This window comes from Dipodomys merriami, unplaced genomic scaffold (assembly GCF_024711535.1).
Source record: "Dipodomys merriami isolate MVZ:Mamm:240054 unplaced genomic scaffold, mDipMer1.0.p SCAF_2, whole genome shotgun sequence".
Taxonomy (NCBI): Eukaryota; Metazoa; Chordata; class Mammalia; order Rodentia; family Heteromyidae; genus Dipodomys; species Dipodomys merriami.
The window spans coordinates 82,953,752-82,972,511 of NW_027203381.1; the positions used below are offsets into that span (position 1 = coordinate 82,953,752).

Here is an 18,760-nt window from a genome sequence, read left to right on the forward strand (position 1 = left end):
ATTAGTCACTATGTAGGAAAAGAAAACTGGGAGAAAAGGAAGGGGTGATACTATTTTTTTAAAAATGTACTCATTACCCGAGTTATGTAACTGTAACCCCTCTGTGCATCACCTTTACAATAAAAAAAAGCAACCATCCTTGCTAGTAACCGTAATCTTTTCGATTTGCCAAAATATTTCCTTGACAGTTTTTAATTAAATAATTAAATAGGGAGAAAAATTATTCCTTGTGGTTTTTTCCCCTTGATTTAGACTGTTAGGCTGTTAATCATTTGCTGTCATTTCTCAGGTGTTTCTGGGATTCAAACTATCATAAACTTTGGTGTCATTAAAAAAAAAAAAGCCCAGGAAAAATTACATCTATTCTCTCCCTCATTTCCCTCTCTCAGTATTAAACAGGATGTTGAAATATATTCTACTTGTTACATCGACCCTATGACAAAAGCTAGTATATCAAAAACAGTCAAAAGAGTTCTACAAAGATTACTTGGTTTATTGTACATCAGTCTTCAGGGAAAGGAATATAAATTTTTATATTTATTCTCTTAAGCTTTTTGGTGCTTTTACTACTCTAGGGACCCATCTCCTAAGAACATTTTTTCCCCCTCTTTTCACTTATTACCTTGTTAAAGGCCCTCAAGCCGTAAGGTGTTAGCTGCTGCATTTTTAAGGCTTTGCATCTCTATTAGGATAGATACACCATGTGAACTCCAGAAAGCAAGAGATAAGCAGAACCTTCAGTTTTAGGAATTAAACCCTTTAACACTTTGAAACATTCCCTTTCTTTGAAAACAGTTTTATTTGTATTGCTCATGGTGAGAACAACTTCTGAGGATACAAAAATGGTTATTGTGTGAAAAGAAATATTTTCATTCTTCTGAACTTGTGCTTCTAAACTCCGTCTGTAGCCTTGGCTGCCTTATGTTTGGTAGAGCTAGGCTGAGCTAATTTGTTTCTTGATAATGGTGTTTGACTGCACTAAACTTGAGACTAGTGATTGAAAATTTAGTGATTAAAAACATAGATTGAGAAAAAAAGACTGCCTGCATAGCAATCCCAGTTGTGCTCCTGTGTTGTGGCCTCAATTAACTCATGTATAAACAAAATAGTAGTACTCATTTTACAGAGCTATGAAGGTGAAAGGAAGTAACGTAAAGTATTTCATTCAAGGCTACAGTAAGTTGCATTAAAATAATTATTGTGATAAATTATATTTGCATTAAGATATTGTAAGTAAAAGGAAAAATTGTAAAGCAGTTTAAAACTTTATATTCTATTTTTATAATTACTACACATTATATAATAACACATATGAAACACTAATTATTATGTTTACTATGTACCTTATTAGGTATAGTCCTGTAGAGAAATCATATATAAAACAGAAAATGTTTAAATCATGTGGTGAGCTACATGTACAATAGGCAAAAGAGCAATGTTCAGGAGGCTCACTTTGGTTTACTACCCCAAATATCTATTAGTGTCTGTAATTTCATCTGCTGAGTTAATGTTTAGTCTTAAACTCTCTCACTTAACAATATTACTAAAACACGTAGTACTTAACACTAATGCTTCAGATTCATAGAAGAAAAATTAAGAATGAGAGAACAGAAGAGAACTAGAAAAGGAAAGAGCAGAAGAATGCTAAAACAGTTTGCTTTGTCCTGACCTTTTAAAATATGCATTTACAGCAGATTTATTGTAATTCTAAAATAAACTCTTTACCATTTTTGTAGAAAAAGATAATTCAGTATAAAACATTTGTAAAATTCATAGTAATTGTCAACTGTTTTTGCCCTTTTAAAAATTTTTTTATGACACGGGGGTTTGAACTCAGAGGCTGCACTTGCCACGTGAGGCATTCCTCCAAACCCTTTTTGCCTTTATTTATTTTTCATATAGGGTCTCACTTTTTGCCTGGGGTCAGCCACAGACTGAGATCTTCCTACTTCTTCAGACTGGGATTGCAGGCAAGCATCAATATACCTGGCTCTGGTTTTTACTTTGGTTTTTTTGTTGTTGTTGTTTTTTCTTTTTTAACTTTACTCTTCTTTCTGTCTCTCATCTCTCCCCTCACCTGGAATTTTAAAAATATTACTTATAGCTTATCCTAGCTACATTTTAAAAACTAGATGACTTTTATATTTTTTCTCCATAATCTCATAGTTGTTGAACTCATTCCTTCAGAAGAAGCTGTCATATAGTTATCTTTTAAGATTCTTGTTCTTTTCCTCAAAGAAGGTGAAATGAATGAGTACATTAGAATTCATTTTTAAAATAAACATTGGCTCTAGTGAATTTTTCTTTTTTACACTAGTAGTAGGGCTTGAATTCAGGACTTAGTGCTTTACCACTTTGAGCCACAACTCCACTTTTGGCGCTTTTTTTTTTTTTTTTTGATGGCTAATTGGCTGGAGGAAAGGAATGTAAACTGAAATCCAAGTGTTTAATTAGAAAGGGAGTAATTAAGTAATCTAGAAAAAGATTGGGTGAATTTTCTAAAACTGACAGTACCACTTTAGAAAAAACTGAATTTTTTATTTGCAATACAGAAGTAAATTTCCAACTTTAACACATTTTAATGATCATTTTACAGGTAATTTCTGGACAAAAGCTCACACGACTGTTTACATCAAATCAGATTTTACCAAGTGAATGCTTGAGTTGCCTTGTAGAGCTACTTGAAGATCCAAATATAAGTGCTTCACTCATCTTAAGTATTATCAGTTTGCTGTCTCAACTAGGTAAGGTAATTGGTGGCTCTTGGAGGTTTTTTTTTATCAGATTTTGGAAGATTCTAAATTTAATATTTTTAAAAATTCTGATTTAGTTATAGAATCTGTTGGTTATTCATCTTTAGGAGATTTCTAAAGTGCTGAACTTTTAAGAATTACTCAATTTTCAAAATCTACATATCATGAGTCTCTTAAGATATGGTAGTATTATATACGTTGTTAATTAAAATTATTCAACAAATTCATTGTATACCAAAGATTCCATGTTCTATAGAACAGAATGTACTGTAGAAAATACTGTGCTACTTTTGAATTTTAAAACAAAACTATGTACATGGAATATCAGTATTACATGTTCCAGTCAGCAAATCATAACTACTAATTAAGAGGTTACCTTTCTGTTATAAACTACATTGAAGTTATACATAAAGATTGTTTTTTGTTTTTATCATGATTAGTTTTTATATGTCCACTAGTCCCCTTTATGATTTTCCCTTTTGATTTCTGTGCAAAGAGGAGTGAAATATGTGTGTAGTTACAATATTAAAATATAATTAATGTAAAAAAATAATCCAGAAGGATTAATCTAGAGTAGCATTTCTCAATTCAGTAATAGAGAGAGGAACTTTGTAAATCTGTGTTTTGTCCAATAGAAGAGTCATATATAGCTAAAAAGCATATCAAGTATTAGATACCAAAAAACTAAAGCTTTAGTATTAAATAATCTAAATTTAAATAGCCACTCATAGCTACTAAATTAGCTAGCACAGATACAGAGGACAAAATAACATGACCCTGGATTTTCTGTTAATTTTTTTTTCCTGTACTGGAGTTTTAGCTTTGGGCTGGTAGTTGTTAAACAGGCTTACTGTTTCTTGAGCCAAGTTGGTGGTGCTTTTTGTTATTTTTCAGGAAGAGTATGATATTTAACCAGCACCAGTACAGTCTTCTTCCTTATGGCCTTCAGTGGAATAGAGGCACTGGCTACCCCTTGCTTATTGTTAGATTTGAGCTTTTCCTAACTTTTACCCTGAGCTGGACTCATAATCTGACTCCCATGTAGGTGGGTTACAAGCCTATGCCAGAAGTGCCATTATGAGCCATTATTTACATTGCCATCAACCTTCCTCATCATTTTTATTTGGAAGATAAAATGTCATTTAATGGTTTGGTACACATTCTTCCAGACACTTTTTTCAAAAACTACTAGTTTTTTATCTTTGGTTGGTTGATTTTAGTACAGATAATTAAGTGATACCAAGAACTAGAGATTTATTCTCATATCACTATCTTTACTAGTAGGGAATGTCACTTATTCAACCATTCTCCTACTGTTCTTTCCATGAACCTTTTTTTCCATGAACATTTTTATGTTTCTGTTTGATAAATTCCCCATAAAACTTGCAGATCATTTTAAAATTTGGTAGCCATTATAGATATTTCTTTCTAAAAATTGCTTTCCACAAACTTTTTCTTTCAATAAACTTCCAAGAGTGGATATTAGTCACTTCCAGCCTTAAATATGTTTAAAAATTAGATTATTTTTAAATTAATTTGTTTTTTTATTTAGGTAATAGACTGTATGTTGTAAAAGCATCAAGGTTTATTAAAAAATAAAAAAGTCAAAGTAGTAATATTGGTTTGTTTAGCCAGGATCTTACTATACGTCTCGGCTTACGTCCTGCCTCAGGTTCCTGAGGGCTAGGATTATAAGTATGCACAGCAGTGCTCAACTGTAGTCTTTTAAAAACAAAATTTCTACAAATAAACTAAAGCAAGTTTTTTTTTTCTTTTTTAGTCTACATAGAAAAATCACTTAAATGTATGAATAGAGAGCAGTAATAAAATGCTTGTATTTTCATAATACTTTATTTTCCTTAATAAGTATAAATGAATTAAAATTATTTCCTTTTTGTTTATGAAGGCCATATATAAAAATGGTATCATTTCTGTCATTTTATTTTTCTTAAAGCTGTAGACAATGAAACAAGAGACTGTCTTCAGAATACATACAATCTGAATATTGTGCTAGCAGGAGTAGTTTGTCGGAGCAGCACTTGCCACAGTGATTCAGTATTTTTGCAGGTATACAGACTCACAAACTACTAACTTACAGTGTATATGATATGGTATCCCATGATGTGAGATAGGCACTGTTTTTAATCACTAAATGTGGGTTGGATACAGAGTACTCTTTAAAATTTTGTGGAAAAGGAAATATCACCCATACTGCACCATTGTTGATTAAAACAGATCAAATTCCTAACCATTTTAACTCATAAACACATATGTCTATATTTTGTAAACTATTCATATCAAAGTTATAATTAACATCTTGTCTCAATCCATTGAAGAACAAATATTAAAGCTATGTTTATAGTGTTAATACTAAGGCTTGAACCCAGGGCCTATGTACTGCCCCTTGGCTCAAGATAGTCATTCTACCACATGAGCCATCTCTATTTCCTGTTTGTTTATCTCCATTTCCTATTTTGTTTAGTATAAATTAAAAGCTCTTATGTCAAGTTGAGTCTAAAATGTAATCACTTTGAAGAAAAATGTTAGCTGGGCGCTGGTAACTCACGCCTGTAATCCTAGCTACTGAGGAGGCTGAGATCTGAGAACTGCTGTACAAAGCCAACCCTAGGCAGGAAAGTCCGAAAGACTCTAATCTCCAATAAACCACTAAGAAAACTGGAAGTGGCACTGTGGCTCAAGTGAGTGGTAGAGCACTAGCCATGAGCTGAAGAGATGAGGGACAGCACCCCAGCCCAGATTTCAAGCTTCATGACCGACAAAGAAAAAGAAAAATGTTACCAGTAACATCCAATCTTAGAGATGTTAGAATATTTTAACATTAAGTTTTATATTTTAACATTCAAGTTTCACATCATTAAGTGAACAGGGGTGATGACCGTATTAATCAGCTTTGTGTTGCTACATCTAAGTACCTGAGGAATTTACTCACAATTTTGGAGGTTCTTAACTATGGTGTCAGTTCTGAAAATGCCCCTCTGGATGTAGTCACATCATGGCAGATACCACTAATAGGAGAATAATCAGATTTTGAACCAGGAACAAATCAGACCAGGTTTGCTTCTTGGGAAGTATTTCATGCTTCCCTTGGTCTCTGGATCTTATAGAGGTTCCATCATTTCCACATAACCTTACCCTGTGAGTTAAGCCCTTAATCAAAGTAAACCCTTGACTGGACACAATTGAGCCACATTCAAGCCATTGCAATGACTGCTATGTTTGAGATAGAGTGTGTGGAAATGTGACTACAGACAGGAACTCTAAGGTTCTTGGTACTGCTTTGTATGTGATTACAAAAGCTAACTCAAGAAGTAGCATAGTTCTTGCCCTAAACTTTGCCTTCTAAAATGGTAACATGTGGAAAATATTTATAGTAGTTTATTTATATTATACATTATAGCAGTATTTTTTCATATATTTATAATTCTTTTCTTATTCTCAGTGCATTCAACTCTTGCAGAGGTTGACATATAATGTCAAAATTTTCCATTCTGGTTCCAATATAGATGACTTAATTACATTCCTGATAGATCATATGTGAGTATGCAATCAAGTTTATAATCAGATAATTTAGTGATTGATTTCTAAACTAAGATCATGTGATAGATAAATTCATACATAAATGTTTTTTTTTCTTTTTTTCCTTTTTTTTCCTTTTTTTTCTTTTTTTCTTTTTCTTTTTTTTTTCTTTCCCCCCACCCACATAAATGTTTTTTAATTTATTAAAAAGTTACTCCTTTTAGATGATTTCAAGGATATGCTTTTGCTAAGTAACTTTAATTTTGTAACTACTATTGATGAAACAAAAAGATTATGGCAGAAAAGACATGAAAATGAATAAGATAATTTAGTTTCAAACATGAAATATGTATTATTCAGGGTATGTTTGTCTTCAAATGCTGGACTTCTTTTGTATATAATTTAAATTACTATGTCATTTTGATTGATTTAGAATAAACTTAATACCTTTTGTCTTTTATTTTTCTTTAAATACACCACCAATGTAAAATAAGTCAGTCCTCTGAAGATGAATTAACAATGCCTTGTCTGGGATTACTGGCAAATCTTTGTCGGCATAATCTTTCTGTTCAAACATACGTAAAGACTTTGGTAAGAAGTTTACTTATTTTATGGTTTTCCTTTTGTTTTGGTTTATAGTGGATTTTATGATTAAGAAAATTTGTATTATTTTCTTTAAAAATCATTTTACTTATGACCTTTCAGCTGACCCATCAAAAGCAATGTAGAGACTGCCCTGTAAGTAACTTGCATTCCTATTGAAGACTGTAAGAGTTATTACACAGTGTTTTCTAAAACTTTTCCCTCTCTGTAACATCCCATTATTCATCACAAATAGTCATGTGAGAATTGCTAAGCTATTGTATACCTAATGAGAAGGTAAGCATGCTATTGGCGGTCTCATTTTTGTCATCCTTGTGTTTTCACAGTTAGCGGTGCAATTCTTCTAGAAAGACTCATGAACAAGTATCTAGTTTCAAATTCTAGTACTTACAAGTCAGGGCATCCAAATGAGCTTAACTGAGCCAGCTGTGCAGTATATAGGATTTAAACTAAATATTATTTAATTTGTTGTACTGACCTTGTCTTATTTTTCTGACCTTGTCTTATTTTCAGATGGATCCTAGTTTGTGCCAGGGAAGTGTTTGAAAGGGTTTAATAGAAAGGAAGAGAGTTGTGTGTGGGAAGGGGTATGGACATGTATTTTTTCTTACTGAAAAAAAAAATGCCTATTTAGAAAACTTTAAATATAACAAAGAATAAGTATTTGTTTATTATTACCTATCTATACTAGAGTCAGTAATATATGAAAGCAGCTGTGTTACACACTCTTAATTGGTGTCTTAAGCCCATATTGTGAAAAGTAGCTTCTGCCTCAAAATGTGTAGAACAAGGCACTCTAATTGACTTAACCATTTCTTCCTTCTTTCACCATAAAGTTCCTCTGTACAGTTTTTTATTTTTATTTATTTTTTAGTTAGAGCCCTTTTGGGTTTTGAAGCTTTGTTTTTGTTTTTTGTTTTTTGGCTTTCATTATTTTTCAGGTAGGATTTATAGATTTCCTAGGGCTAGCCTTTACCATGATCCTCCTACTTATGCATCCTTGTAGCTGCGATCACAGATATATACCACCATACCCACCTTATTTTGGCTGAGCTATCCCCTTCTTATTATCTCTACCTCCCAAGTAGCTGGAATTACAGGTATAAACCATCTTACCCAGCTTAAGTGTTAAAGCTTTTGCTGCAATGTTTAAATAAGCACTCTTTCTCTATTCTGAATGTTGATACCATGACAACTGTGAAATATTTATTGCAAAATGAGACAACCTAGTAAAAAGTTACCTTTTATTTGGACACATTTATCATAGCCATTTTCTTTTTCTAGGTGCTATAATAAGTGCTCTTTGAATTAATTTGCCTCTGTTCTAAACTTTTTATATTTTTTATTTCAATGGAAAATTGAAAATAGTTATACAATATTTGAACTACCTTAAAATTTTAACTATCTTTCAGTTTAATATGTATGTTTATATGTATAATGCATGCATCAGAGTCAACCCTTACCAGTCTTAATGCTTCCTACTTCCATTTTCTTTTTTTTTAATTTTATTTTATTATAAAGATACTGTACAGAGGGGTTACAGTTACATGAGGAAAGTAATGAGCACATTCTTGTTGGGCATTGTTTACTTCCATTTTCATATAGGTACTACAATCATTTGTTTAGAAGAGTTGATGGTTAATGATCTTATCTATTATATACAGTACATACTTTTAAAATCAAAATATAAAACATAATTTTTTCTAATTTTTTTCCCTCAGAACAATGTGAAATCCTTTTATCGAACTCTTATTACATTTCTAGCTCATAGTAGCTTAACTGTGGTTGTGTTTGCACTTTCAATATTGTCCAGTTTGACACTAAATGAAGAGGTAGGAGAAAAGGTAAATGATTTTTTTCTATATAAAGTTAATTTGAAGTTTAAAGATTATTGAAGTTTTTTTAATATAGGATGGTATCATTTACATTTTATGTATAATACATTTTTTTCAAATTTTCTTTTAAGCTCTTCCATGCTCGAAATATTCATCAAACTTTTCAGTTAATATTTAATATTCTCATAAATGGTGATGGTACCCTAACACGAAAGTATTCAGTTGACCTATTAATGGATCTCCTTAAGAATCCTAAAATTGCCGATTATCTTACCAGGTATGACTCACTTCAGCAAACTTAGAAATGTTCCTTTTGTTGTTTTTTTTTTTAAGCTAAACTATGAATTGGAATATTGTAATGGTATTATTCCCATTCTTTCTTTTATTATTATTATTATTATTTTATTGTGAAAATACTGTACAGAGGGGTTTCAATTACATGGGCAAGATAATGAGTACATTTCTTATCAAGCATTGTAGCCTCCTCCTTTGTTTCCCCTTCCCATCCTCCCCCTACCTCCCCAAACCTCCCCCCCCCCCACTCTTTTCTTTTCCTGAACTGAAACACTAAAATGTAACTTTAAGGGTGCTTGAGTGTGTGTGTGTGTGTGTGTGTGTGTGTGTGTGTGTGTGTGTGTGTGTGTGTGTGTGTGTGTGTGTGTGTGCACACTTAAGTCTTAGATTAGTAGGATTGTATCATTCTATAAAATGTAGACATCTTGAGATCAACTAATAATTTTTTTCCAAAAAACTTACGATTTTTTGCATCTCAAGTTAAATTTTCCCATTGCCTAACCTACATTGTAGTCCTAAATTATAGAACTACTGAAGTAGTTTCAAAGAGTTAAATTGACTCATTATTCACAATGAAAAACATTTACTGAACTCCTACTATCATGAGATTACTGGGAAAGAATGGAGTATTGGCAGTATGAGAATGTAAAAGTAGTTCTTAATAGTTAAGAAAGAGCATCAAGGCTTAAAAAATAAAGCTAAGGACAAGGGCAGAATTAATCACTATGGTATGGGTAATTAAAATCTTACAAAATCAAGGAGTAACACTATCATTTCACTTCTTTTATCTGTTCCATCTTTCTGTGAGCTTCATACTACCCATGAATGTCTATCCTGGCTGCCAAGATAGTGCTAAATAGCTTTGAATTAGACTGAATTTTTTTTTAACAAACCCAGGTAATTCTAACATACAGAAAAGCATGAAACAAGCCTTTTTTTTTTTTTTTTCTTGTTGTGGGATTTGAACTTTAGGCCTGGGCACTGACCCTCAGCTTTTCAGCTAAAGGCAAGCGCTCTACCACTTGAGGCAAAGCACCACTTCCAGTTTTCTGGTGGTTAATTGGAAATAATAGTCTCACAGCTATTCCTGCCTGGGCTGACTTTGAACTTTGAACCTCAGATCTAAGCCCCCTGAGTAGCTAGGATTACAGGTGTAAGCCACTGGTGCCTGCCTGTCTCTCCTTTAACTTATAAATATATGCAACTGAACTTTAAAAGTATTTTTTTATTGCTTTAAAAATGAATATCCTAATTTTAATTTCAAACCAGAATCTTGGCAACCTCTCAACTCCCAACTTCCCATAAGACTCAAGTCTGGTAAGCCTCACCTAATCAGGTCTTCTCTGCCAAATGTAGGTTGGATAATCATCTTTGGTTCTATAGCATCCAATATGTTAATCCATTTTATAATTTTCTATTTTTCTTTCCATTGTGCTATCACTTTCTTTCTCTCTGTTTCCATCATTAAATTCTTAGCTCTGTTTCAAGGTATCATTCTGATTCTATGATGCACTAGTCACATAGAAAATAACATGAATTGCACCTCTTAGGGTTGTATAGCATGGTTGTGGCTGCTTCTATGTTTAAAGAGCCTAATTTCTGAGAACATTGAGGGAGTGACACAGATCATGATGCATTGTATTCATAAACTGCTTTGTTATAAGGCACTTTCTTTGTACAACTACTTCAAGATAATTTTAAAAACAGTTTTTAAAGACCCTGCTTTAATACTTGACAATTTTAGTTTTTTATATAAATAAATAACTATGTATTCCTGTACCCTTGAATTTTTTTTAATTTAATTTAATTTTATTTGTGAACATACTGTACAGAGGAGTTACAATTACATGGGCAGGATAATGGGTACATTTCTTACCAAGCATTGCAGCCTCCTCCTTTGTTTACCCTTCACATCCCTTCCCAGCCTCCCCCCTCCCCCACCAATCCCAATCCTTCTCCTCCCCCCCCCCCCACCTACATTGTAAAGCTCGTTTTTGACATGACAACTTGTACTTCTCATTGTTGCAACAGGTCCACCTGTATCCTTAAACAACTGGTTTTTCCCCATCTCCTCCACAAGTTATACTGACATCAAATATATTGAAAGCAGGGGTTATACTGTGGGGGAGGGACATACAAAGCAACAAAGAGATAATCTTATAAATGTGTTAGAAACACATGCATGAAAGAAAAAAACATTAACATAGATATCTAAGGGTTCATTTTCCTGACATCACATTATCTGACCTTTTCCGCTTGACTCATACATCTACTAGATATTACAAATAAGGGAAAGCATGGGACTATGTTTCTTTGGGCCTGGCTTACTTCACTTAATATAATTTTTTCCAAGTTTTTCCATTTCCTAACAAATGGGGCAATGTCATTCTTTCTGATGGAGGCATAGAATTCCATTGTGTATATATGCCACATTTTCTTGATCCATTCATCTACTGAGGGGCATCTGCGTTGGTTCCATATCTTAGCTATGGTAAATAATGCTGCAATAAACATAGTTGTGCTGCTAGCTTTAGTGTGGTCTTGTTTGTAAACATTTGGGTAAATGCACAAAAGTTACCCTTGAATTTTTTAAAAAAGTGAACACAGTCTGTTAAGACATATGACAGTTGATATACTAAAAACTCCAAGATGTAATTTATTGTCACCTGAGTAATTGTGCTTTTGTAAGTAAATAAGCTACTTTATATATAACATGGTGGTAAAATACATTCCAGAATTAAATACAGATAGTTCCCAACTTCATGAACTTTCAGCTTTACAAAAAAATGGTGCAAATGCCATACACATTTATCAGTAACTGTGCTTCAAATAGAATTTTGATCTTCTGGGCTAGTAATACATAGTACAGTACTTTCACTGATGGGCAGTGACCGTGGCTAGCACCTTCCAGCTAGCCATGGATTGTGATGATCAGTAGATTAACTAAATCCATTTGTTATATCAGTTTTGTAATTAACATTTTATGATATACCTTTTTTATTTTAAACCTAGATATGAACACTTTTCATCATGTCTTAATCAAGTATTAGGTCTTCTTAATGGAAAAGATCCTGATTCTTCTTCAAAGGTATGTAAAACCATGATAATTTATTTTACAATCTTAAAAAACTAGTGTGCAGAAAAGTTTTTTAACTGCACTGCTCTCTGAATATTACAAACCAAACACAGTTGTATGACCTATATTGAGATCAGAATCCTCTACATCCCTACTGATGCTTCCTTTTAATCAACACCTACCCTTTTCTGACCTCTTCTGTTACAAAGATAAATGCTATGCTGACTTCTAACAACATGTAGCTTTGTTCTAAGTCTAAATTTTGGTAAGTGAAATCATATGTAATCTTTTGGGTGTCTTAAAAACAAAATACTTTTTTCAACATTAGGATGTGAATTCACCTGTGTTTATATAACTTTTAGATAGTTCTTTTGTTTATGAATATTGCTATTATGAATACTTTTTTTTTCTACTTGCATTGGTAAGCTTATGAATATGTTGTTTTACCTGTGTAGCTAGGATTGCAATTGCTGACTTACACGATCTACATCTCTTCATTAGCTATTATGAAACAGCTTACCAAAGGTCGTATTTGCATATGAAGGCTTGGTTATTGTGCATCCTTGTCAGTATTGGGTATTTCCAGATTATTTAGTCATTCCAATGTTTAAAATTAGTATTGCATTACAGCTAAAGCTTACATTTCCTTAACTATAACTAATGGTTCATACTTTTTCACATTCATTAACTGTTTTGCATCTGAAATATTTAGGAGTATTTTTGATAGACTTTTATAGATATTTAAATATAAATATTTGAGTTATATATGTTACATAGTTCATTATATTTTGTGCAATTATCTTCTGAGTTGCCTTTGTTACTCATTTGTCTTGATTTTAATAGAGCTTAATGCCTGTTTTAATAATACTTTTTTATTGTTTTATTTTTGGTAGTATTGAGGTTTAGACTCAGGGACTTGAGTCAGAATGATCCTAGATTTAATTAATCCTTTTTATATCTGATTTAAGAAATCTAGATGTACTCCAAAGCCAAAAAAATGAGCTCCTATGTTTTATGGTAACTTTTCTATGTAGAACTATAATCCATCTAGAATTCAGTTTATGTCTGATATGAAGTTGGACTGTTGTTTCAGGCTAAACTTTCATCTGACAATATTTACAGAAGGGAAAAAAATTAGAAATTTTAGAATAGTTGTGAATTATCAGAAACAGTGAGTCTGGCTGCTGTAGAGGATTTAAAATAGTACAAAGTTTATTACTTGACAGTGCTTCACTTTTGTGTGTATGTTTTTATATCTTTGCTCTTGCTCATTTATTGTTTGCCAAGAGTTCTTTCTGGATTATTTTCATTAGATGAAGTACTCAGATGATATGTCTTGGATATTTTGAACTCTGGGACCTAAAATTAAAATGAGAATTATTCCTAATCTAAATTAAGTTTGATAGAATACTGTAAATTTATACTCAATGATAAGTAAGGATTCTTGGAATTGAAGAAATATAGCAGAAGCTAATTAATCTAAAGAAAGTAAACTATATCAGAAAATTAGGAGGTCGATTAGAACACAAAGTAGAAACTTTACAGAGGTGTTAGAAAGCCTGAAAGAGAATGAAGACGTAAGAGTAATTTAAAAAAATCTTACTATGATAGAAGTAGAGAATAGTAGAAGCAATAATCCAGTAGTTGGCTCATTTACTTTTTATATAATAGTGGACATAAATGTTTGATTTTAATATCAGTATAACCTTGGTTGACAAGATTAGTGTGAAAAAATATTATATCAACATAATTAATAGTAATTACTAATTACATAAAAAATCAAAATCCTAAACTAATATGTTAGTAAATCCAGTGATATTTAAGAGAATTACATTCATTTGCTAAATAGATTTAATCCAAGAATACAAAGGTGTTTTAACATGATAAAATTTAAAGGTGTGTTAACATGATAAAATTTAATATTTATTCAAGGTAAAAATTGACTAGGAAAAACCAGACCCTTTTTTCACTGGTCAAATAACGACTAAAAAATCTACTGCATTCTTATTCTTCTTGGCAAATTAGGAGAACTTATCTTCAGATTAAGTATAAGACAGAATAGACATGATCGCCATTTGTGTTTGTATTTATGGTGTCAGCCAACCTAGTAAGACAAGAAAAGTGAAATATACAAGAATTAGGAAAGAAGATGTAAAACTCACTATTCAGAGAGCATTGTGAGTATAGAATATCTAAAATCTGTAGAAACTTGTTAATTTAACAACTGGCTGACCAAGATCAGTATGTATAATTATATTTTATTTATATTTTTAGGACCACTAAATAGATGAATTTTTCTTTTATTGATGCCATTTAACTGATTTTTTTTTTTTAAGTCAAGTGGTTAGGGCAGAAATCCAACAGAACATATATAAAGACTCCATTGTGAAACTATAAAACATTGAGAGAACCAGAAAATCCTTTAAGTATGTGCAGATATTATATATCTGCATATATATATATGGAAGATTTACAATATTTAGTCAATCAAAATTCAGCAAATTTTATTTTGTTCGTTTTTGGTTGGGTTTGGCTTGTCTTTGTCTATATGTCTGTTTGATTTTCAATGCAGGGCCTCATGCATAGTGAGAAAGCACTTTTTACACTTGTACTCAATCTACCCAACTCCACTTTTATTTCTTATTTTATAGTATGCTTTATGTTAATTTTTCACTTTAGGATATGGCATGTATTTGAAGTCCTAAATTAATTTTTTTAGATATTATTTCATTTTAAAAACAATGTGTTTTTTTAACTACAAAAGAAAATTAATAGTTAAAATGTACAACAGTTTTAGATTTATCATTTGTATATTAATGTCTAGTAAAATTGGATTTAATGATAACTTTATGTTGTACAGGTTTTAGAGTTACTTCTTGCCTTCTGTTCAGTAACTCAGCTGCGTCATGTTCTAAGTCAGATTATGTTTGAACAATCTTCCTCTGGCAACAGCATTGTGGGAAGCCGTTCTAAGTCCTTAGAACCTACTGTGGCTCTTCTTCGTTGGTTAAGCCAACCCTTGGATGGGTCAGAAAACTGTTCTGTCTTAACACTGGAGTTGTTCAAGGAACTATTTGAGGTAATAGGATAGTAGAAAATTGATTCTTCTACTTTTACAACTCTTTAGTTAACATTTTTCATAAAAAGCTTGTTTTATGTTTTTAAAAACACCCATAATAAATTTCCAATTCTTCATACAAAGGAAAATTGCTCATATTAACAGTTGAACTCAACTGTCATTTAGCTACCACTAAAATCATATATGTTAGTATTTTCCCTTATTTTGTTGTATAGCTTATATATATTGGTTTCTGGATAGTAAAAAAAAAAAAAAAGATCTTTACAGTATATGTATTGTTGTATGATTATTCTTGCAGTAGTCACATTCCATCTCTATCTCAATAAATGTTGTCTTCTTTTTATTAGCTGTTAAATAGGTTACGATAAAATGTTGGAATTAAGGGCTAGGAAGTTGGCTCAGTGGTAGAGTGCTTGCCTCACATGCATGAGGCCCTAGGTTCCATTCCTCAGCACCACATAAACAGAAAAAGCCGGAAGTGACGCTGTGGCTCAAGTGGTAGGGTGCTAGCCTTGAGCCGAAGAGCTGAGGAACAGTACCCAGGCCCAGAGTTCAAGCCCAATGACTGACAAAAAGAAAAGTTGGAATTAGTATATGGGGAGGAACAGACAATGTGCTAGGCTGGGATGAGAAATGACCACAGTCTATAGGATTCTGCCATTTGGGCAATTTTTTACTTGTTTAGCCTACCCACATCTTCCCTAAAATTATTGTATTATTAAATTTCACTGAAATTATTTACAATAATGTTTAAATCACAGTTTTTAAGCATTTCTGCGGTTTCCTTCTCTAGGATGTTATAGATACTGCTAACTGTTCTTTGGCTGACCATTTTGTGACCCTACTGCTACCTGCAGTCCTGGATCAGCTTCAGTTCACAGAACAAAGTCTGGATGAGGCCTTAATAAGAAAAAAATGTGAACGGATGATCAAGGCTATTGAAGTTTTATTAAATATCCTTTACTTTCATAAAAATGGAAACTATACTTCTTCCTTAGTATTGCATTTTATTTCCAATCGTGCCACTTCTTTGTATTTCATATATGTCCAGAAATATTGAACTGAAATTTGAAAATCTCAATGAAGAGTTCAAAAAGTTATCTAGTTTTCAGTGTAAAACTTTAAGCTACATTTTAAGAATTTATTTATTTTTGTTTTGTTTAATTTTGTCCTTATGATTCAGGAAGCAAGTTCAGGGCTAACACAGCAATCACTAAACCACTGAGAATCTCCCCCAACACAAGAAAAGCTTTTTAAATTTGATTTCAACATTTTTGTCAGTTTGAGAGTTAGAGACATCTAAAATGCCTCTTGTATTATCCTTAGTAATCTTTTCCTTTTGATGCCAGTTAACCACTGTATGATTTGTCCTTCCTGTTTTAGGTAGAGTAAATCAGTGAATAAAAAGTATTTTTAGATTTGTCATGATTTTATCTATTTTCTACCTCATGTTTTAAAAATAAAATCCCCATGAATAGTCTAATAGAGAGGAAGTAATGTCATAGTTGATTATAGGAAAGACGAGTATATCAACACAAAAAAACTTCAAATGCAGTCAGTTTCACAGCCTCTGTACCCTGATTGATTCTCAGTTCTTTCATGTATTTACTTTTTCTAGATTACTAATTCCAAGTTGTGGAGATGTCTAAGTTCCAATTTTTAAATATTTCTAGAAATTTTCATCCCTATCCCATTGTGGGCAAGGAGCAATACCATATTGAGATTTCTTAAATTTACCTGGTCACCTTTCCTTATATCTCAGAGAAACAAAAAGAGGGAGGGCAAACTATTTTTTTACTCTCTTCTTAGTGTCTCTTTTCCATCTCATTGTCCTTTACAGCACTCTTTCCTGGCTTCATATTAGAATCACCTGGGGAATGAATAAAACAAGATAGACACCAGAATCTTCCACAAATTCTAAAGTGATTGGAGCAATTTAAAACCAGGATATTCTTGAAGTGTTTGTGGTGGTGGTTGTGTGTGTGGGGGGGGGGGTATGAATGAATATGATTAATCTACACAGATGATTCTAGCATGTGTGTGTGTGAGTGAGTGAATATGATTAATCTACATAGATGAATTCTAACATGCAGCCAAAGTTGAGAACCATTGTTTTACAGACATAGGATTTTTCTTTTTTTTTTTGGTGGGGGTGGTCCGGTCATGGGCCTGAACTCTGGGCCTGGACACTGTCCCTCAGCTCTTCAGCTCAAGGCTAGCACTCTACCACTTGACCCACAACGCCACTTCCGGCTTTTTACTTTTTGCTTATGTGGTGCTGAGGAATTGAACCCAGGGCCTCAGGCATGCAAGGCGAGCACTCTACCACTGAGCCACCTTCCCAGCCCCCAGACATAAGATTTTTCTGCTTGACCTTAGTCAGGTCGTTAATCATTGATGGCATCATTACTGGGTTTGAATTAAGATCCTTGCTCTTAATAAGCAGTTGTTCTTACTACAGAGGCACATCTACAGCCCTAATTTTTGCTTATTATTTTTGAGATAGGTCCTGTTTTGGATTTTGCAATAGCTAGGCTAAAAGGTACATGCCACCACTTTACCTAGACTGGCCTCATACCTTGACCCCAATAAATAACCTCCCAAGTACCTAGATTATAGGTGTGGACCACTGGTAACTGGCCTAACTTGGCCTGTTTTTAACGATAGATACTCAAATGATAGATAATTAATAAAATTTTAGGGAATTCCCTGATTGCAACAAATATTTATTGAAAAGTATGAGTGCTAACAAAAATGGAACATCCAGTGGTCTTTTCTGGGTGTGTGGTATGAGACCATTTCTTGACATTCATCGCTGATAATCCTCCATTCCCAGTGTTATAACCTCCCATTCAATAAATATAATTATACTGGATTACAATTACAATGTTGAGTTGACTTGTATGAAATTACCCTGAATGTTTAAACTATTACCAAACATAAGTTATTTGGAAAATCTTTTTATTTGTAAGTGTAAATCTTAACAAAGCTTACCTCTATGTGGAGATGATACTCTGAAAATGCGTATTGCAGAAACTTTGACTGCTATAAAGTGTACCACTCTGATAGAACAACAATTTACATACGGCAAGATTGACCTGGGATTTGGAACCAAAGTAGCAGATTCTGAATTATGGTGAGTATTCAAAATCTAACTTACAAAGTTATTAAATGAAGTAAAAATGTTTAAATGTAGTTCTCATCTTTTAAGATACCATTCTTCAGTTATGTTCTAGCAGCTCAAGATATAGCCAAGAATTAAACATTATATGTAATGAATTTTTAAATTAAAAATTATTCAATGTATAGATTGTATACTTCTGAAGAAAGGCTTTAACTGATCTGTTTTATTGTTTGGAATTCTTTGTGTGACTCTGTATGTGTGACTCTGTGTGTGTGTGTGTGTGTATGTGTGAGTGTGTGTGTGAGTGCGTGATTTGATCTCTAAATTTTTTTTCCTGGAATTTGCTTTTTTTGTTGGTTTTGTTTCGTTTTTTGGCCATTCTTTGGGCTTGAACTCAGGGGCAGGGTACTGTTCCTGAGCCTCTTTGTGTTCAAGATTAGTGTTCTATCATTTGAGCCA

General features: G+C 32.6%; 1 protein-coding gene across 4 annotated transcripts in view; it reads left to right on the forward strand.

Moving 5' to 3' along the window:
* Positions 1–18,760, forward strand: part of Cip2a (cellular inhibitor of PP2A) — a 34,961-nt gene that overhangs the window by 1,102 nt on the left and 15,099 nt on the right. The window contains exons 2-12 of one of the 4 annotated variants that reach the window (XM_070030293.1): positions 1,903–1,970; positions 2,597–2,744; positions 4,708–4,820; positions 6,214–6,308; positions 6,785–6,881; positions 8,615–8,737; positions 8,860–9,005; positions 12,035–12,110; positions 14,959–15,177; positions 15,971–16,130; positions 18,172–18,313. In XM_070030293.1, the coding sequence (XP_069886394.1) occupies positions 6,810–6,881; positions 8,615–8,737; positions 8,860–9,005; positions 12,035–12,110; positions 14,959–15,177; positions 15,971–16,130; positions 18,172–18,313 (938 nt within the window). In that variant the 5' untranslated portion in view covers positions 1,903–1,970; positions 2,597–2,744; positions 4,708–4,820; positions 6,214–6,308; positions 6,785–6,809. Of the gene's footprint in view, positions 1–1,902; positions 1,971–2,596; positions 2,745–4,707; positions 4,821–6,213; positions 6,309–6,784; positions 6,882–8,614; positions 8,738–8,859; positions 9,006–12,034; positions 12,111–14,958; positions 15,178–15,970; positions 16,131–18,171; positions 18,314–18,760 lie in introns of those variants that run through there. The other 3 variants (XM_070030291.1, XM_070030292.1, XM_070030294.1) reach the window with 3 other exon arrangements.